The sequence below is a fragment of the Lacerta agilis genome, chromosome 9 (assembly GCF_009819535.1).
Source record: "Lacerta agilis isolate rLacAgi1 chromosome 9, rLacAgi1.pri, whole genome shotgun sequence".
Taxonomy (NCBI): Eukaryota; Metazoa; Chordata; class Lepidosauria; order Squamata; family Lacertidae; genus Lacerta; species Lacerta agilis.
This window is the reverse complement of record NC_046320.1, coordinates 53,758,803-53,781,285: the sequence shown is the minus strand read 5'-3', so window position 1 is coordinate 53,781,285 and position 22,483 is coordinate 53,758,803. Positions and strand designations below refer to the sequence as shown.

At 42.9% G+C, this 22,483-nt stretch overlaps 1 protein-coding gene across 1 annotated transcript in view; it reads left to right on the top strand.

Annotated features, from left to right (window-relative positions):
- The window catches only part of BANK1 (B cell scaffold protein with ankyrin repeats 1), a 165,129-nt gene that overhangs the window by 18,356 nt on the left and 124,290 nt on the right, over positions 1-22,483 (top strand). Inside the window, exon 3 of the mRNA XM_033159569.1 lies at positions 18,365-18,370. Coding sequence (XP_033015460.1) covers positions 18,365-18,370 — 6 coding nt within the window. The remainder of the gene's footprint in view (positions 1-18,364; positions 18,371-22,483) is intronic.

Here is a 22,483-nt window from a genome sequence, read left to right as displayed (position 1 = left end):
AATGGCAGTAGCCCTCTGAATTTACAGGCAGGAGTTTTCCCAGCACTATATGAAAATGATGCGGTTTGAACTTGAGTTATTTTTCATGCAATGCATGTGTTATGTTACTAAGACACAGCCCTTCTCTAGGTCTTCATTCTTCAACATTTGTAATATATTCTTCATATGATAGTTGCTGTGGTTATGTAAGTTGGCAAGTCTAGCTAAGTCCTGTGCATGGTTCTCATGAATAATAATAATAATAAGCTTCAAATATTGTACAAATTTGTACAATAGTCCAGCAATACTATAAATTCATGAATGGCCAAGTTCACTATAGATCAGTGGTGGCCAAACTTGGCCCTCCAGGTGTTTTGGGTCTACAATTCCCATCATCTCTTACCACTGGTTCTGTTAGCTAGGGATGATGGGAGTTGTAGTCCAAAAACAGCTGGAGAGCCAAGTTTGACCATCACTGCTATAGATAATAGAAATGTTTTCTTTCCTCTTTACTTTTGCAGCATAAAGGATTATAAGTGCCAGGAACTTTAAACAACATGTCAACTACAAAATATCAAATCACTACAGTATATTGTAACCATATCCCCTTAAAATTACTATAGAGCAGGAAATGGTTACCATATATCCAGATATTTCCCCAGGTGTATCCTAAGTGTATTATATATAAGTTTTTAAATATAAGGCAAAGGGCAAAATGTGTCCCAAATCAAGTACCTCTAAGTCAATGGAAGATATAAGCATATGTCTAATTCTCTCCAATTCAGATCAATGGGACTTAAAAGTACTTAATGTTGGCTATTAAAAAAATGCGTACTTCATTAAAAATTTAGCTTCCCAGTTTAAAGTATTCAACCATGCTTGAAAACCAAAGATGTCACAGGAAAAGGAACTAATTGTGATGTACCTTCATTCTCTCTGCACCACATCACCCCTGCTATAGTAGGAATACAGATAGTAACCACTAAGAAACTGCAAAAGGCTATATGAACTAAGAACATTTTAGTAACACTGCAGATGCATAAAGATTAGAGTTGCTCACAAGTGCCTCCCAAAAGTAATTCAGACATGGGGGGGCATAGAACTGTCTATGCAAATCCGTACTTTTCTTCTCCTATGCCTTATGGTTAAATTCTTGTTGAAAATACTCTGGAAGCATATAGTTAAAGATTTCTGACGTGTATCTGTTGGCTGAAAGAGGAAAGTATTTACATGCACTAACAAAGTGAAATAGACTTTGTCTCCCCCACCCCACCCCAATAAAATACTTGGCAAGCATGTTTTCTTTTTCCATATGCAAAGCGCTCATTCTGTGAGCCTAAAGGTAAATTAATGAGAGCGTGTGCAGTACAAATCGTTCAGCAACACCCAGCCCATAGCTTCTCATTATGGGTTTTTCTTGTCCCTTGAAAGCTTGCTAGAAAAAAAATATTATGAGTATAAAAGAAGCACTCAAAAGCCATAAAAAAGCATTTTAGTTTGCATGTGCATGAAGACTAGGTCCATTTGTCCCAGTTTAATGCTAGAATACGCCCAGGGAAATGTAGGAATTATGGGTCCACTTGACCTGTAAGAAGCTTGCAAAGCACTGCATGTACCTTAATTTCCCAGAATGGTGGTATACATAATGTTTCTGGTAAAATAATATTCTGCATGCTATTTCAGTCCAGCAGTAACTTGGAATGAGAAACTTGGAGGACCTGTAACAAAGGCACTGGCATATTACCTTGAAACACAAGCAGGGTTTACTTGCCTGGCTGTTAAAACTGGATGTACCAAACTCCTGCAGCCATAACATCCTGAGCATGTCTGATCTCAGAAGCTAAGTCGGATCCGGCCTGATTGGTACTTGGATGGGAAACTGCTTGAGAACACTGAGTGCTTTAGGTTAGACATGGACAAGAGAATAGTTTAGTCATTGTGGTGGGTTGCCATTTTTGGCAGCATCTGAACATTCAGTGAAATTTCTAGTTCAGTCTTCCTGAGAACAATGGAAGAGCCCTGATGGATCCTATTTCCATTGGAAAGCAGAGGCATTTGGGAAGCCCAGGAGTTGGCCATAAAGGCAATAACTCTCTCCTGTTGTTGTCCCCCATCAATGGGTACTTTGAGGTTGGAATGCTGGAGCAATTTGCTCTTTGTGGATTCCAGTGCAAACACATCTGATCAGCAGCTCTTAGACTAATGTCTAAATGACAACACAGTTATCATTTGTATTTCACATTTCTCTGAATTTGGGGAAATAAGGACCGTAGCTCAGTGGTGGAGCATTTGCTCTGCATGCAGAAAGTCCCTGGCATCTCCCTTGGCATCTCCAGGTAGGACTTGGAGAGACTTCTACTTGAAACCCTGGAGAGCTCCTGTCAGTCAATGTAGACAAAGCTGAGCTAGGTGGACTCAGTATAAAGCAGCATCCTATGTTCTTCCTGTGCGATTAAGTTCTTGGCTCAACGGCACCTACAAAAAACCAAAAAGGGTAAGAAACAAGAGAGAGGGGTGTAATTAATTAATTAATATGCCACAACTACCAAAGTGGCTTCTAAGTGGTCAACAAGTATAAAAACCAGCTACAAAAAATAAAAAAATAGAAAGATGCATAATAAAAACTCAAATAAAGCAATTCAGTTGAAACATTAAAATAAACATTCACAACTACTGTTTATAATAAGACAATAATAATAATAATAATAATTTATTATTTGTATGCCAATTTATTATTTGTATGCCACAGGAGATTGGGGGAATGTTGATCTGGACAAAATACTGATTTGGGACACTATGTGCATTTAGAATATGCATGTTTTCTGACAAAATATTTCAGAAATGCTAATTTTCTGAGAATATAGGTTAAAATGCATATTTAAATAGGAATTTCATACATTTTGAAATGAAAGCAATTAATGCAAAATGGCATGGAAGTGACACATGTGAAAGTGATATGACTCAACAGTTGATATCTTCTCTCTGAGGTGACCTTCCTCTCTGAGCCTGGAGCTTTCATGGTAGCCATTCTGATCCTTCTGTCTCTGGCTCCACCTTCTTTAAAGCTTTTTCTGAATTAAAAAAACAAAAACAAAACCCAAATCTTGATTCCCGCCCCCCATCTCCAAAATGCAGTTCATTTTGACCAGAGAACTTATCTACTACACAATTGCTTCTTGTTCTAGCTGCCTTGTCTTTTTTAAATAACCTGCTTGTCACCAAACTTTTATACCTCTTAGTTTGGAACACGAAGAAAATAACTTTGCACTGAAGTGAAATGAATCACTTGAGAAAAAAGCCAATTATATACCCATGGGATATATTACCAGAAATTACAAACATTACCTTGAATGCTAAATACAGATAGTTACTTAGAAGCATAAAGGTTTCCTTTCTTGGCTGTCATTTTCCCAAGTTTCTGGCTAGAGAGTTTAATTGCGGAGGAGGATTATTAAGGAGGAGTCTTGCTTTTTTAAATTTTTATTCCAATCGTCTTTTTGAATGTCTACAGGAGTGCAGACATACATGTGGATAGATTCTCGATGCAAGAGAAGAAATCCCCATTAAGCCAGGCTCCCCTCTGTGTGGAGGAACTTATGAGGGAAATCTATAGCACCTGCAGTCTAGGCCTGACCCCACCAGGGCTGATATGCAGGGAGGACTTCTTCCCACACCTCAGCTGTTAGCCTGGGAAGCTGAAGAGCCTCATTAAAGCCCCGCTGCACCTCTGGCTCATGAGTAGACCCTCTCCAGAGCCCACAGAGGATGTCCTCTGCACTCCAGGGAGAAACTTCTCGTGAGCCGGAGGCATGGCTGGGGAGATGTGCCGGAACCGTGTTCTGGTGTGTTCCGGCTGATCAAAAACCCTGGCTCTACCTGAGTTACGCTTTCCAAAACAATATACACATTTAAACATGGGCATCTTTCAAAATCCACACTTCTCTGAATTTTGCAATGCAGTTCTCAAGCCAAGTAATGTGTACAGAAAGGCATATGCTAGGGTAAAGTGTGCATAAATGTGCGTATATTAGTGAAGATAACATACAGAAATGCTTTACATTGGGCTGAAACTCTAAATATTAGGAAGCATATGTTTCACAGCAGCGGGTGACACGTGGCAGTGGCACATAGCAGTGGCAGGGCTGGGGGCTGGGCACCCACAGCAAAAATATTGTAAGTGCCAGGACCCCCGGGTGTTGGTGTCAGTACCCTGGGGTTCCCTGGGGACTCCCCAGCTGGTGCCTCCCACTATTCCTCTACAACCAGCCACTTGATGACACTCTGCATAAGCTTTCTGCAAGAAAATCAGAAGGAGTGCTCAATAAACAGGTCACCCAGAGAAGTCCCAAGTTAAGGTGGACTAGGGTTATTATCACCATGTTGCTGATGGGGCCTGATGATGGATGACCAAGGGTCATCCCAGTGAGTTCATGGCTCAGCTGGTCCCTAAATAAATCAGGGACGTCCAGCTCATGGATCTTGCTCTTAAACAAATGCTCCAGCTGGCACTCAGACATCATTGTTGTCAAAATATCCATTTCTTGGTGAATAAATAATTAGAAAATTAATTTGAAAGTATGCTTTTGTCCCGTTGCTGCCAGCAAAGTGTCAAGTTAATAAACATTACATACTGATGAGAGGTTATGAGATACTGGGATTAAGGAGCAGAGACATGGGATAAAGCACACCTTTTGAACTGTGTTTTCAGAAGTTTGACCGGCTTGAAAACTGAGCCAGCATGAATCACTTGGCACTCAAATCATGATATAAAGAGAAACAGGATCCTCAGTGTTGGCTCAGCAAAATGTCGGCATAGTTATGCAAGCTCAGAGCGATGAAAAAGAGTTTGCAGAAAGCTTGCATTTTCCCTGTAAAAAACAATATCCTATAAACATACGCATATGGGACTTGCAAGAAAATCCTTGATGTCTTTCAATTCCAGCTGGTCAGTACAATAATTTTATAACTAAGAAATATTGCCTTAATTAACTTTCTCCCTACCTGCTCCCAGTCTCCTTTTCCTTTCTGTCATTTAGACTGTGAGCCTGACTATCTTATCCTTCAAGTTTACAAGTCTCTCTTTTTTGGACAAAAATTGGGATAAAATGCTTTAAATCCAATACATAGATAAAATGTTTCAGCGCTAAGTCTCTGTTCTGGATTTCAAAGAGTCATGGCTGGTGGCGCAGTTCGCCTTGGGCAGACTTAGTTTCCCCGTGCCACACATCATTGTTAGTTGCTAAGAGGGAGAGAGGGGAAGCAGCATTGAGCTTGGGGCAATGTGGGTGCAACAGTGAATGTGGTGGATTGGCTGAGCTCCCCACTGCCTTGCCCCCCCCTACCCCTTAGGATTTAGCCATGACACCTGTCAAGGCTTTGTGAAAGCTTTTCCTCCCCCGGTTGCAGCAAGAGCAGAGAAAACAAAGCAGAGTCCTTTTTAATGAGTTTTATTCTATCCTAAGGGACCCAGGTGGCGCTGTGGGTTAAACCACAGAGTCTAGGGCTTGCCGATCAGAAGGTCGGCGGTTCGAATCCCTGCCACGGGGTGAGCTCCCGTTGCTCGGTCCCAGCTCCTGCCAACCTAGCAGTTAGAAAGCACGTCAAAGTGCAAGTAGATAAATAGGTACTGCTCCGGCGGGAAGGTAAACGGCGTTTCCGTGCGCTGCTCTGGTTCGCCAGAAGCGGCTTTGTCATGCTGGCCACATGACCCGGAAGCTGTCTGCGGACAAACGCCGGCTCCCTCGGCCTATAGAGCGAGATGAGTGCCACAACCCCAGAGTCGGACACGACTGGACCTGATGGTCAGGGGTCCCTTTACCTTTACCTTTTATTCAATCCTAATAGCGATAGACAAAAGAACGCAACAAGCCTTAACAATGGTGTTGCTCCAAACTGGGCTCCTCCCCCCTCGCAACAGCATCTCCCTTTACAGTGGCTGCTTGTGGCCAAATGTCTCTGATTCCGTTTTTCCTGCACCCTTAATGAACACCGAGTCCTGGGAGAAGGGGGATCAGAAATTCTCTCCAGTGACGTTTCAGTTGGCTGCCCTGTAGCAATTCCCCTCCGCTTCTTCTAACACTTCCCAACTCTTTTGTTTGCCTGTCTCTGAGCTGTGACCTTCCTCAACCCCCTCAAACCCATGCTGTAAACCCTGTTCTTCTCCTGCAGCGTCAGGTGTGTGTGTGTGTGAGTGATCACCATTCCTCATCTATTTCACCCTCTTGAGTCCAATCCCTGGCAACACCTGACATTAGAAAGCAAGGTCAGCAACACAGCCCTGTCTGGGTTGCCCCACCAGCTGCTACTTATTCTGACCATTCCATTCCTTCTCCCTACTTTATTTCTATGTCTCCACTTCCCACTGCATTTGAGTTAGTATTTGATAGCTGCAGAGCATACTCTGTCTCTACTGGGCTGCTTTTCCCCCTGAAGATTTTTGCACTGCTTCAAACCTTGGGCCTCCCTCAAGCCTGCTGATTTTACCCTCTAGTGCATTGAGTGGTGCAGTTTTGGCTACATAATCAATGCCACTCGCCACCTACAAGAAAATAAAATAAATGATGGTTGCCCCTATATTGCCCCAACAGAATATATATATATACAGTGGTGCCCCGCTAGACGAATACCTCGCTAGACGAAAAACTCGCTAGACGAATGGCATTCGTCTAGCGGAAGCTGCCCCGCTAGATGAAAAAGTCTATGGGGCTGCTTCGCAAGACGAAAAATTTTCGTCTTTTTTCCGTTTAGCGGAGCGCGGCTGTCATTGCTGCTTCGCTAGACGAAAAACCCGCTAGACGAAAATTTTCGCAGGACGAATTATTTTCGTCTAGCGGGGCACCACTGTATGTGTGTGTGTGTATGTGTGTGTGTATGTATGTGTGTGTGTGTATGTATATATATATATATATATATATATATATATATATATATATATATATATATATGTTGCATAGCCCAGCCCATTAAGTGTAAAGAATGGTGAAATCTGTTTTCTGGAAACATACGTTAGCTAACTTGTTTCCACATCTGCTAAAAACAAACACACTAGAAACTGTGAGAGCAGGGACCGCTTCTGAACCAAGGTCAGACACTTAAATGCTAAGTATTAACAAAATCGAAAATTCTTTCTAGTAGCACCTTAGAGACCAACTGAGTTTGTTCCTGGTATGAGCTTTCGTGTGCTCATACCAGGAACAAACTCAGTTGGTCTCTAAGGTGCTACTAGAAAGAATTTTCGATTTTGTTTTGACTATGGCAGACCAACACGGCTACCCACCTGTAACAAGTATTAACAAAACTGCAATGTTTAATTTCCCGCAGTTTCTTGACAAAGGAGAAGGATAGGGAGCGAATCGGAGCAGGCGAGGCCCAGCAGAGAAGCACCTATGACAGCAGGGACCCCTTCTGAACCAAAGTCAACTTTTTAGCTTAGTAAGGTGCTATTTGTAAAATTGCAATGCTGAAGTGTCCTCAGTAGGTTTGCCAGGAAAGAGGGTGGGGAGGAAACAGGAGCAACTTGGCCACACCACTGTGACTGCTCATTGGCCATGCCCTCATGGCACCCTAGGAGCCCCGACAGGTCTAGTGAGCACCACCCACCATGACCGGTGGGCTCCATAGCACTTCTGACATTTTACCTTGGATCAGCAGCTACAACGGAAGACCTCTCTGTGTTTTTAAAGGCATGTGTGAGTAGCAGGGATTGTGAGCCAATCATGGTACATGTCCTTTACAGCACCATGTCATTATTTTAGAACAAATTCACACGTTTTGTGTGCGCACAGGTAAAAAATACCCAACGACCACTAAACACTTAATTCCGAAAACACTTCTTACTGAAGTGTGAAAACACTTCTTACTGAAGCATCTGCCTCATTCCAAGTACCACCTAGTGTGATCACTTGTTGCACAGTCAATGGAAAAGAATATGGTTTCTTCTCCTTCTTTAATTCCCTTTGGGTAGCACTATGCCATTAATGTGTTCTTCTGGGTTGAAATAGCACAGTCTCCTTTGTATACGAGAGCATTTTGCTGGCACGAAGCCATCAGAGATAGTTGTTGTGTGCATGCCAGAGAGCTACTCCACATATTAGAGTGAGTAAGAGTTGCGGAATGAAATCTACACTGACATAATGTTTTAGTGGCTTCAGCGACTGCCAAATAGGTTGCTGACTATTCAAATGGATTGCATATAAAGACCTGAATGGCTCGGACTCCAGGGGATCTCGTTTGTTATGAGCAGCAGGAGTTGCCCTCCCCATTGTCTGAACCAGAGGCTCCCAAGCTGTGGTCTGCAGACGATCAGTGGTCCACGAGCTTCAATGGGGTGGTCTGCAGTGTGTCTGCATGAAAAAGTAACTGTGAATGGTGGGCACAACATATTCAAATGATTTTAATTGTATATTTATTGCTTCTATATTATATTATATTATATTATATTTATTATATTATATTATATTATATTATATTATCATATTATTTTCCATTTGTCCAACAAACTGTTGGTCTGCTGTCCATAGGAACACAGGAAGCTGCCTAAGAATTGGACCATTGGTCCATCTAGCTCAGTTTTGTTTACATACATTGACTGGAAACAGCTCTCCGGGGCTTCAGACAGGGTTTCCCAACCCAGCTTGGAGATGCTGGGGATTGAATCTTGGACTTTCTGCATGCAAAGCAGATGCTCTATCACTGACCTACAGCACTTCCCCTTGATATAGAAAGCAAACTCTGGGTGCTTGGAGATGGATGAATTGGTCTGATCTTTCCCAAGCCAGCTAATAGGAAAAGGGTGCTGTTAATCCAGCCAGTCTCCTCTGTTGCATATGAAGGATTTTCTCCTGAGACCCTTCCTTCCTTCCTTCCTTCCTTCCTTCCTTCCTTCCTTCCTTCCTTCCTTCTTGTTATCTTATTTCTAAAGAGCCCCGGGCAGCATTGAATGAAACCCAACAGCAACCAAAGACTTATGGTTAAGAAACAAGGGTTTTTACATGACTCAGTAGATGTTTATGGGCCACAAACATTTAAAAGCTTATTTCCATGAAAGAGTACCCACCTTTCTGTCTCACACACTGAGCTTATGGAAGAGTGTCAGTTCTGTTGCCACTGAGAAGCCACTGCCCTTTTACTCACACTCTAGGCATTCTCCAAAACAACCCCAATTTCACCACCAGTAAATGGGGTGGTGAAATTGGGAGGGGGTCAGCCTAATCTTAGTTCCTCCTCCCTTCTATACCCCAGATTATCTTGTACACCACAAGTGGACCTGGTCATGGATCTCTCCAGTACTAACAACCTGATCCTTCACCATCTAGTAAATAGAGGTATGAGAGGTTTGTGATTTAAGGGCTGCTTCAGAACTAAGTAGTGGTACTTGAGACTGTACAAAAGCAGAGTTGGTGATCTGGAGGTAAAGGACCTTATATTTAGAGGGAAAGAAATGGATGTAATGGTGTGCTCTTTGTGGACACTTCAGAAAATAAACAAGGGAAAGGCTTTCAGTGGGGTGGTTGTGTTAACCTGTTTTAGCAGCAAGAACAACAGAGTCCTGTTGCAAATTAAAAGATTAACAAATCCCTATGAAGACCAGTTTAGGAAGGAAAGTCCATTGACTAATAAAGAAATGTAACATCATGCAGTTTTTCTTAGGCTCAACTGCATCAGAATGAGATAGAATCATGCCTGAATTCTCTTTTACACAAACACCTTCCTGCGCATGGACAACTATGGACTCAGGCTAGCTTAGAGAGCTTCTCTCTGAAACATTAGTTTATGGTATGCAGGCAGAGAATTTTTGTGTGTGAAGAAAGCGTCAAACGTGTGATACCCATACAGGAGTCTGATATGGTGCAGTTCAGAAGAACCTGTATTCTGTACTGCACAATCCTGTCTAGATCAGTTTAGGGTTTAGAATTTCAAACCACTGCTCAGTAAACAGACATTCATGTACTTTCCAATTACTCCAGTGGCTTCATATCCATGCAGTTGTATTCAGCATTGCATCTTTAATTAGATTTTTGGGGGGAGGGGATTGGGATGCCTTTTTGCCTTGGATTCAGCCAAAACTTCTCATGTGCTTGATGACATTTATCTCCTACAATTCTCTCTATTTGATTTGCAGATGCTGTTAGTTTTGTTCAAGCCTTTGGCAGATGCCATTAGGTTAATGCGCTTCCATAGTTCAGCTTGCCCTAATATAGTGCTGAAAAAAATGAAATTCGGTCCATGTTTATCCATGACAGTGCCTGAACAGCAAGTTTTATTTCATACAACAAGTACCTCTGCTTTTGTGACACCTGTACCATTGTTTTACCATTGGGCCTTAGGGCTGTGCTCCTGATAACTGAGTTGCTACACAGACAATGGTGGGTGGTGGGGTGGTGCTGTGCTGCTCATCTGATTTCCACCCAGCTGAGTTACTGCAGGATGGCAAGTCAAATTATTCTTCAGGTGATGGAGACAAGGACTCTGAACCTGAAGGGGAAAGGCATGGAGGGCCAGCTCCAGAAGTAATGCTACTGGAAGAACTGTAGAGCCAGTATGTCCCGTCCCACTTGAGGATATGGCATTGCTATCCTCTGGCTCTAATGACTCCACTGTAGAAGACCCTAGAAAGCCTGAGCTTCTCCTGCTCCACTGCAATAGCAGGCCTCTGGAGAGGGATGTGCGGCTTGAAGCCAAGCAGCATCTTGTGGCACAGGTGGTGGTAAGAGTCAGGCTGCACCTGCTGCTATTATTATTTAAGGGCTCAGTTTCAGGTTTTCATTGCTGGGGAAGCTTCAGAGCACTGTCTTTGCCTGAGTCTAGCCTGAACCCCACTTCGCCTTGAGCCCAGCAGGAACCTCACCTCGTCCTACATCTGGTTGACCCTCACACCACAGAGAAAGACACCTGGATAAAGAGGGGGCAGGGTGAGATCAGCATGGTGCAAATGCAATGGCAGAGACAATCTGGCACTCCTGCTGGCCCATTTGCACCATGCTGAACTCGCTGCCACTGCATCCCTCCCCTCCTGGTGTGCCGCAGCAACTCAGTCAGAGGACAGGTGAGTGGCAAAGCCCTACCACACTGTTTGCTGTTGTACACAGATTGCTGCTGAAATCATTACAGCATACTCTATGGTACCTATTTTTCAGATGGACTTTTGTTTTTAAGGGCTAACACCAAATGAGTGTTTTGAAGCCTCATTTGAACCTGGAATACTTACTGAAGTCCAGGCAATATAGATATGAAACTAATGCAGAAAAATTGAGTGTTATTGCCCCTGTGCGCATGACAGGTGCTGAAAGGGTTAACTTATGTTAGTGGTGACATGCCTTTCTGTATCGCTCCCATAAGGGCAGAGAATCATGGAAAACATGAATATCTGCAACTGTAAGTGACCCCTCAAAAAAAGCATGTGTTCTACCACTTTACTATGTTTATACAAAATTCTTGAACTAATTCAGAGTGAGGGCATGATTCTGGAAGAGGACTTGTCCTCACTCGGTGATAGCTCACTTGCCCTTTGTGATGTTGCCATGTATCCAAAACATGCTGCATCCTGAAGGCACTTACTATGGTTAAAAAAAGCGCTATTTATCAAACAAAAATGGAGCCAGAGCTGCAAAGAGGCTCAAAACGAAGGGCTGTTGCTGAGATGAACATGTCACCTGAAAGTGTGTTGGGGAACAATCTCCACAAGTATGATGGGCATATTTTCCATGTGGGAAAAATGTTTACAAAATGCATACATGTATACCAGTTTGGCTCATGCCTAGTTTTAATCATCTTGAAAACCACAATGCATTATTTGCCTTTCTGATATGTCGGCTTTTGCAGCTCATGCAGAGGTCAATATTTATGGGTACCGGAAAAGCAATCCAAAATTTTACAATAGACTCTTTTTGTGCAAAGTTCCAGAATATATTCATGCTTCATATTCTCAAGAGTGCCTGCCACACATCCAGTGCTCCTGCTCCTCTCCTCTGCTCCACAGAGATATTGGCTGGTAAAAGGACTGTGTGGGTGTGTGGCACATTTGGTATGTGGTGACATTAATATGCATGCATGGTGACATTAATATGCATGCATGGTGACATCACAGCATCTCATTTCTGGGCTCACGATTGCAAAGCAATTTTAATAAGGGATGGTGGATGTGGAATTTTTTGGACGTTCAGTTTGCGGCGTGATCTGAGCCTGAGCTGAAATTTTCCAAACGAATTTTCAGTTAAGTGTTGCAACTTGTTGGCTGGGATGTGCATGGTCACAATTTAGTGCACCACCCAAATACAAATTCTATATTGGATTCTGCTGTAAAACTCTCTGAATTAATCTATGACTTCTGTCTGAGGTGATAACATGATATCATGTACTTAAGCATAATGAGCACTGTATCACACAAATATGAATTTGGCCGCTGCAAATGGAAGCATTTGATATTTCTCCAGCATGAATGGGTGTTTTTCCACATATTACATTGAGTTCAGAGGATTTGTGGCATCTGATAGTGTTTGGCTTAGGTGTTGTCATGGAAGTTCATGAACATTCTATGTGACCTATGTAGTGCATACATTCTGAACATGTTCTGGCTATGTAAAGAGTTAGCACATAAATATTCTCCATATTCTAAACACTAAAGGATTAGGAAAAATAACCCACTGCTCTTCATGGCAACAGTGCTACCTATTTCATTCTGGGCAGGCCTTCAGAGCCAGAGGAGGATTTAGGGGAGCATGACCGGTTCGGTTGTATTGTGCGTGGAGCCTTGGGGGTGTCACAACTACGCTGTAGAATGGAAGGTGAGAGGTGGGACACACTGGATTTTGGTGTCACACAGGGTGTTTATGAAATTTGAGAGCCCAATGTCCACCCCTGTGGGTTCTAAGAACATAGGAAGAGTTATGCTGGATCGATCCCAAAGGCCCATCTATTCCGTCTCCCTGTTTTCATAATAGTCAGCTAGATGCCCCTAGGAAGCCTGCAAGCAGGGCACGAGCCCAACATCTCTCTCCCTTCCATTCCCCATTAGCAAATAATGGGTGGGGAGCCCCACTGCTTCCAGCAAATACAGGAGTTATAATATACATACAGTAAAATCAACTGCTCACTACAGGGTCTCTATTTTAATTAATTGGGAAGTTGTGTGCATCCAGCGAGTTCCTACTGTGCTCTATTGGTGTTTCAGGTAGTGTAGTGCAGTTTGATCCTTGCATAGTGGACACCCTCAGCACAGAACTGCCTGCTTGTGGGGTTTTGATGGGAGGGAGAGCTGCTGTGATCAGACCTGCAGAGCTTTTAACAGAGTAATGATGGCTTTGCTCTCTGTTCAGCCGCAGCCGCATGACAGCTGCAGATCATCTTGTTTTGGGCCCCCCACCCTCTCTTTTGTTGTACTTGCACAGCAGCTGCTGCAGCAGCAGCTGTGCCCCCCAGCACTTCACAGGTGAAAACAAGGACATGCTTTTAGCGCTGGTGCTCATACCAAGGATCACTTTGCAAGCCCCACCTGCTGCAGGTTTGCACATTGTTAAAGGCTCTTCTCAAGTTCTGTATGTTGTGTTCATCTACCGTAGCATCGGGAGTCTCTTTGGGGTAATGGGGCTGGTTAAATCTATTGAACAGCAATATGTTCTAGGAGTTCAACACTGATTGCTCAGTTTTGGGGGTGCTTCCAGGGGGGGACCTTATATCACAAATGGGCCATTCGCTTCTGATTTTTTCCCCTGTGTATGTGTTTCACACAACTGACACCTGCAATCAGTGCATTGTTTCATCATCAAAGGTCCATGAATCATGGTTCTGCTGAGTAGCCAATTGTTGTGGCTGTCGCTGATGTGATATTTGTATTGGGCACCTCTGACACCTGTGGAGCACACAAGCAGCTTGTGGAGGGGGAAGAGTCAGATCCCTAGCTCATCCTATCACATCCTTCTCCCTTGGCCCACTCTCAAAGCCAACACCAGGTGATAGTCCAATCTTGGAGGTACGGGTAGGATATTGTGCTAGGCACTGAGTACTGGGGCAGTTTCTAAGGACAGGGAACCTGGGAACCTTCTGATATTGTTGAACTACAACTCCCATCATCCCTGACCATTGGCTATGCTCATTAGAGCTGATGAAAGTTGGGAGCCCAACAACACCTATAAGGCCACAGCTGCCTCATCCTTCTCCTGAAAGGAGAGGGAAGTTGCCACTGCTAACACAGTGACCAGATCTGTGAATCTCTGTTCCATCATGCGAATCAATTAAGCAATTATTTCAGAGGCAGAAAGAAAGGGGAGAAAAGTCTAATAAAAACCAACAACACCCCAGGTAAACGAAGCAATCCTCAGAGCAGCAGTTAAAATTCTTAATAACTATCTCCTACCTCCTTTCTATAACCCCAAAATATCCAAGAGCCTCTGCTTATCAAATAACCAGGCTTGCATAACATTCTGGCAGTTTAGGTTTTGATGTGTCTAACCATTTGCAGTGACCTGTGCTCTTGAATAATGAAGGCTGCATATGAGGACGTGATGTGTTTCTCTTCCTCAAGACACTAATTGGATGAAAAATGCTTACACCTGGTAAAGCGAGTGGACTGATGCACTGCTTTTGCGCATAAAGCAGAGTTCATATCAGTACCAAATTTTATTGTTGGTATCGCCCATCCACACAAAAATATAATGGTTGATCTCATATACATACACAATACAAAGATTCTCTTCAAGTTATCCATGTGATTTTTTAAATGCATGTGCTTTTAGAAAGAGAAAAAGAGAGAGAGAGAGATGTTTTATGCTTGGCAGTAGACCTAAAGTGCATTTATGGGCATGCTGCAGGCTGGTGGCTCTCTTACATTTAGAAATATGGTGGCAATGTGTCCCACTTTATAGAAGGCAGCCTTCTGTTTAAAGGTGCCTTCATGAGGGGCTGTCTGGTCCAAGCTCAGTTTAAAGATAAAGGACCTCTAGAAAAGATAGCAAGAGGGGCCTTGAAGCTGCCCATTAACAGTTAGCACTTGCGCAGTAGACTGAGCAGGTGGACCAGGCCAGTCTTCCCCAGTATGGTGAGAGGTTTGTTATGTACATTTCTTATAGTAATGATGTCTAAGGATGCGGGTGGCACTGTGGGTTAAACCATAGAGCCTAGGGTTTGCTGATCAGAAGGTCGGTGGTTCCAATCCCCGCGACAGGGTGAGCTCCCGTTGTTCTGTCCCAGCTCTTGCCCACTTAGCAGTTCGAAAGCACGTCAAAGTGCAAGTAGATAAATAGGTACTGCTCCGGCGGGAAGGTAAACGGCATTTCTGTGCACAGCTCTGGTTCGCCAGAAGCAGCTTTGTCATGCTGGCCACATGACCCGGAAGATGTACAACGGCTCCCTCGGCCATTAACGCGAGATGAGCGCCACAACCCGAGAGTCGGACACGATTGGACCTAATGGTCAGGGGTCCCTTTACCTTTACCTTTAATGATGTCTAGATTTGCATTTATATCAATAGCTAGTAAATGAATGTTTCATGCAAATCTGTACTCTCCTGTATCCTTCATTTTCATGGCATGTAAATGGCCACTCTATTTAGAAACAGTGTAAAGCACAAACAAATATACATAGTCCATGGTTAGTTGCACTCATAAGGGCATTTTTATCTCATTCGAATAGCTGAGGCCAATGAGCTTCATGGAGCCTTGTTGATTTTGATTCTGATATTATTAATATTGCCATCATCAATACAGTTGTGGAATATGCTCCAGAGTAGTGCATTTGCTTTGAATGGTGGCTGTCTTAATTCTAAAGAGTCTTAGATCACAGTAATTGATATCCGTGTAGCTTCCTTCCACGTAAGTGTGCTTATGAGCTCAGCCAAAGTGCTGGAAGACTAATCATATGGGGGAAAGCTCATGGAAATGGGTATGTTTTCTTAAAGGAAAGAAGAATGGATGTGTGTGTGTTGGCAGCTTTCAAATACTGAAAGGATGCCAGAAAGATAAAGCAAAACAATTGTTCACCCTCTGCACTGAAGACATGACAAGGAGCAATCAGTTAAGCTACAGGAAAGCCAATCTGAGTCAAACATTTGGAATTCTGTTTGTACCATAAGAGGAACTTAACAGCATTGTGGAATCCCTGGGTATTTTCAAGAAAAGTTTGGAAGAAGGCACATTAGGAAATTTTCAAAGCTAGCCTCTCCTTTTTATATTAGAATTCTATGATTAAAAAAACAAAAATAATAAGGAATTTATGCAATGCGTCCATTAAGCTTAGTCTGAGTTTCCCTTCTGAGTTCACTGGCATTTTTCAGCAGCTTATAAGGGAATGAATTGATATACAACAGTTAAAATTATTCTTTACACAACTATCTTCTCATTTATTTCCCCTTTTAAACTAAACTTTTCTCTGTCAAGTTAGGATTATTCCATTTATACATCACTTCCCACTCAAAAAGTTCCAAAGTAATTTACACAGCGCCACCTGGGTCCCTGAAAAATGCCTTAGAAACATATAAACATTAAAAACTGTTTTAGCAGGACAATGGTGTACTGTTGCTACTGCCCAGAGGAAGAAAAAAGCACTAAATGCCTGGTGCCAAAACAATGTCAAGGTTGCAGCCAGGCGCACCACCCTGGGGAGAGCATCCCATAAATGTGGGGTGGGGGGGGTGGGCTTCTACAGAGAATCCGATATGCAACAGATCTCAAAAATATTGCATTTTTTTCTCTTTAGAAAGAAAATGTTAACTTTTACCAGAAAGGAAAGAAAAATGAGACTGAATTATGGAGCAGCCTAATGTCTTTTACTATTGCATTTGATTTGCATTTTTAGAAAACAGCACTTTCTATATACAGTTAATTCCCTTAAGTCTAAACTGTGTAGGAAGCACTCTCCTCCTTTAACAATTCTGTGTCGAGCCACTGAAATTGTGGACCTAAGTTTCTCTTGTCCCTTAGTTTCAATAGGTCTACTCTGTGTAGGATTAACATTGGCGACAAGCTTCTGTGTATATTAGAATAAACTATATCTTAAACACCTCACTAAGCTTTTGCTGCCTCTGAGCAAAAGTTAGGGAGCTCAAAATGCAATTGCTTTGACAGAGAAATGTACTCAAGAGTAAAAGGATGCATTGTGTTCAACCACATGAAGGTGCATGTTCATAATGACATTGCAATGCTCACCCAAACCCTAGTTACTGAGTATATCTTTTGATGCTCTGAAGAATGAGCACCTAGGGTTACTTGTCAGTACAGTCATACCGGTACCTCATTTTATGGACGCTTCAGGTTATGTGTTTTCGGGTTGCAGACCGCGGGAAACCCAGAAATACTGGAACAGGTTACTTCCGGGTTTCACTGCTCGCACATGTGCAGAAGCGCTAAATCACGCCAGCACTTGCGCAGACGTGGCGCTTCAGGATGTGAACGTTGCGGGTTGCAGACGTGCCTCCGTCACAGATTACGTCTGCAACCCAAGGTTCCTCTGTATATTAAAGTTGTCCATGACTACCAACACTGCCCCCATCCCCAATGCCACCCCCCACAGATCTTGGTCCCGGGCCCCCTCCCTGTCTCTGACATCATGCTACTGCCAACTCTGTCATCACAACTGTACCCTTACCCTTATTTTTCACCTCACACTCATACTCTATCCTTTTAATGAGATCAAGGATTAGGATGGGGAAGAAATTTGATTCAGTTCCTATTTAAAGGTGCACTTGCCTAACTTGCACTTTGCAAAGTAATGCACAAACTGAAACACAGTCATCTTTCGAAATTTGCACAGCTCCAAATTTTGAGGTGCAGTTCTGCAGCCAAGTAATGTGTGCACAAATGCATATACTAGGGTGTATAAATTCATATATTAGTAAAAACAGGAACATGCAGGAATGCATTACCTTAGGGGAAATTCTTTGCAAAAACGTGTGTGCATGGAGAAATTGGCACTGAAATGCTGATGAATTTTCACGAAGGCTTAAAAAACGTATTTAAAAAACTGGTATGGAAATGATAGGAACTGAAATTAAGATCGGAAAAATAGGACACTGAGGTTGACATATCTGCCCATCCCTAGCAAGGCTCAAGGCTAAAGCCTTCTGCACCCCACCACTGAATTATGGTCCCCCCCCCCACCAGCAGAATCAAGCTCAGAATCAATCCTGAGACAACCAGCAACCGTAACAAAGAACGAAAAAGAGCCCAGTATTCTAATTCCAGAGCCACTGAGAAGCAACCGTACATATTCAAATCAGCTGTCATCACACCATTTCAATATGCCTAACACTCCATTCCTAAGCGTTTTGTGTTGGCAGAAAGACATGGTAGCATGTATCGTGAACGCTGGTTTTTCTTGACATTGTGCTGGCACAGCTATTGGGACTTGTCCTCAGAAGCAATGTACTGGCACAGTGACACTTAAACCACACCTGCAGGACCGCGTTTCAGGGAGATGGATGCACATTCAATCCCTGAAGTCAGGCCACAGGTGCACCAGTCTTCAGCTGACACTGGTTTTCCACTTGTCTATACTGCAAACACAGAGGGTGATAGTGGGACCACTGTGGCAGATGGAGCCTGCACTCTGGCTCAAAGAGAGTCACTTCCTATCCATCACTGAAATCAAGCATGCCTAACTCCATGTCAGATTTAGGCCTGCTGCTCTTTGAGTTCAGCGAAAGGTGGTGTGTTAGACGCTGGGCCAGGGGGCTGAGCCCCAGGTTTGTTCTGCCAATCCCATTTCTGTCCCTTAAAAAGCAAACACATTTGCTCATTGGGGGCTATCTGCCATCTTAATTTGCCAGATACATAGAGCAAAACACAGCTATCTATCAAAATGTGCACTTCTCTGAACTTTTCAGTGCCGTTCCCCAACAAGGTAATGTGTACAAAAATGCATATACTGGGGGAAAGTGTGCATAACAATGCATATACTTACGAAAGCAACATTATAAAAATGCATTATAATACGGGGACATTGCATTGCAAAAATGTGTTTATTTGAGAAAACACACAGATATGTGAATATTAGGAGAAATCCACATCAAAAGTGGGTGAATTTTCAAGAGGACTTTAAAAAAGTAAAAATCACAAATGGATGTGGAAAAGTGCAGCAGTGAATTTAAGAGCGGGGAAACGAGAAACAAAGAGAATCTGAAATGGATAGATTCCCCCCTTCCCTAGACAAGAAAGAGACCCCGAAAAGTGCAGGATATTCATTCATGTCAACAAAGAGGACTGCTCTGTATGCATTTGTGGATGGCATCATCTGCTGAAGTGAGCAAATAGTCTATGAGGATGGAAGACTACTGCACATGTAACACAGCTGCAACAAAAATGTGTACATAACAGCAATATATCTTGCTTTTCCCATGCAATTTTCTAGTTCAAAGCAGCAACCAATGAACCAACAATTCAGCAGCCTGCAGCAATTATCCCCAAACCTTAATTACAGAAATGATTCTGTTTTCTGCCTACCTTAGCCTGGTCGATTCCTTAATACTACATTGTCTCAAGTTGTTTCTTTTCTTTGTTTAAAAGTTAAATCTATTCTATATAATGATGGCGCTCATTAATGGACCAATCACACACACACACCCCACCCATGTGGATGCTACACCTTTCATTCACACCCAAGCCCTTCAGATTGAAGCATATAATTAAACATTCTTTTCCTTAAAAAAATAATAATGCTTTTTTCGTTTTTTTTTACTTCCCACACTACGCCTCCCACCCCAGCTTCAGTGTTGCTCTGAGAAAAAAGACTGCAGAGTGAGGAAGCAAATGAACCGTGCTCTCCCACCTGCCAGATAAATCCTCCAGCAGGGCGAGCCTTGAATTCTCCAGCGCCGAGAGTGTAAAAACGGCTTTCAGGCTTTTGTGTTTCTTTCATTTGCATCTTGTCAGAACTAAAAAAGAGGAGAATGGGTGTTTTCAGAATATGGAACAGGACAGGGGCAACATGCCTGCGTGCCGCCGCCCACGCATTTTTCTGCCCACCCACCCTTTCCTCCTGGGGCTGTCAGAAACAGAAAGAGCAAGCAAACAGCTTAGTTCTCCCCGCTCCCCTTCAGAATTATGTGTAGTTTTTAAGTGAAAGTGCTGGTGTCCTACCCCTCTTATTTCTTTGGGGTGGCAAAACTGGCTTATCTTCCTGTTTGTTGATGGACAGGGTGATCCAGCTAGGGGAAATGTAATATTTCTTTACAAGGGAATGGGTGCGGGGAAGGAAGATGATGGGACAGTTCTCGTTGCCATAAGATGCCTCTGCTGCTCCATCTAGTGGCAGGAAGCCTGGGACAAGCCAGTGGCTTCTTACACACTGTGGGCAGCTCTTCAGGAGGTCTCCTTACATAATCCCTGAGATGTGGAACCATCAGTCTTGGCTTTATCAATGCATGACATTTAGGATTATCCTAGTCAGTTAGTCTTTAGACCTGCATACCTTCCAAATGCTTTTTTATTTTATTTTACTGTTACATTATCACCTGATGTATAGTGAATTTGTGCATAATAAGGGGATTGACATGAAAAAGATGTCCTTCCTCGTACCCTCTAACATGTTGCCACAGAAAACCAAGATGCACATCTTCTGGGATGCGCTTCCATGCGGGTCATGTGACCCGCGCGACATCGCGGAGAACGAAAATGTGTGGTTTTCAGCACTGCGATCTCACACAAGATCGCATGCCAACATCTTTCGGGGACGTGACACAGTGCCAGACATTTTTGGGTGCCATGCTCTCAAGAGCATGCCCCCCCCCGGGATGTCCTGATTTGGTTGGGGCAGTTGAGGCGCATGTGTTTTGGGCAAGGGGAGGCAGGCTGAGTAAATGGCACGTGCCACAGGCAGTTAGTGACTGTGTCCCGTGCCAGCACCTCCTCCAATCTGGGAAATTGCAGTTGTCCCATCAGCCAGCCCCCAGGTGTGTGACTGTGATAGATGAATGCCAGGTTGGCTCTGAGTAAGACTTTCTTCATCCATGATTTGCTTATGGAGACTGATCTGGTCCATATCACTGAGAACTGGGTGGGAGAGCAGGGTGGCTGTGCCACACCCAGCAATGTTCATCTGGGTACTTGGTGCAGCATCAAGGCTTGAGCATAAGGAAGGGGGAATTGCTGTTGTCTATAGAGATTTCACCTCTCTCTCCAGGCTCTATCCAGTTTGGGGGAGTGTTTGTTCCTTACATTGGAAAATCAGGACAGATTAGGGATTCTGAAGGGTTAATTTTCCACCTCTCTGTCCAGCAGTCTCCCTGCCTGAGCTGACAGAGCTTTTTTTCTTTTCTTTTCTTTTCAGAAAAGCAACATATAAAAGTGGGGGAAATGGGAAGGAAGGCATTTTTGGTTGAAAGGAAAGGCGAAAGGCATGTCTTCAAGGTGATCATTCAAAAAATGGGTTTGAGAATTGGGTGACATATGCTATCAGACTTCAAGGACATGGCTTACAGTTTTTTTTAAAAAAAATATTAATTGGTTTATAAATACTTTAAAATAATGTTTTCTTTTTTTAAAAAAACGGGTAGACCATCTTCACAAGCTGCATTCACTTCATTGATGTGCTTTACATTCTGATTAACTGCAAAAGACTTCATTGCACATTATATGCACTGTGCAAATGCACAGACATTATTCTACTGTAAATCTGAATCACTGTTGCTTATCTGTCATCATGCACTCACTGATCCCCCCCACCTCCTCTGAAGATCTAACAATAATAAATTCAAAACCTCATAAATTCATGTTTGAGCCAAGATTTCAACGGGGGACGGGGACGACAGGAGACCATCGTTAAATCAAAGCAGAAGCTTCCAAACTCCTCCTCTTGGCTTCACATGAGAAAGAAAGGGGTGGCATTAACATGCTCAGATATTTACAGAGACATTGTAAACGTGACTTGATAAACTATCAAAGTTTTAGGGATGAATGGAAAGCACAGTCTGGCGGAGATGTTAAGTATTTAGGGCTGCAAGTAAGGAATGGGAAATAAATTGTATTAACTCTGCATTTAGAGGCAAATGTATCCCATTTGCAATTTGCAAAACAATATTAGAACTGAAACACAACCCTCCTTTGAAATTCACACTTACCCCAGTTTTGTGATTCTCCAAAGTTTACAAAAATGCATGCATTAGGGAGGGGTATGTGCATAAAAATGAATATATTCATGAAAGCGACATATCAAAATGCATTAATTTAGCGGCAATTGCTTGCAAAAATGTGCACATTAATCAAACTGGCATACAATGATATGTTTATTCCAGGAAATTTGCACTAAAATGCTGCTGAATTTTCATGAGGTTCTTTTTTTTCTTTAAAAGTAAAAATCACAAATTGCTGCAGGAATGATATGGAGAGCTTCATGCGAGATTTGAAAATGAGAAACTGAGGGAACCAAAACAGACAAATCCTCCCATCCAAATCCACAAGAGAAAAGAGGGGGGGCATATTGCTGACCACATAGATCAGGAATGAAAGTTTACTGTCTCAGAGGTACAACACCTAAATGAAAAGGTGAGACAGCAGTACCAGAAAGAACAGAACAAGCCCTT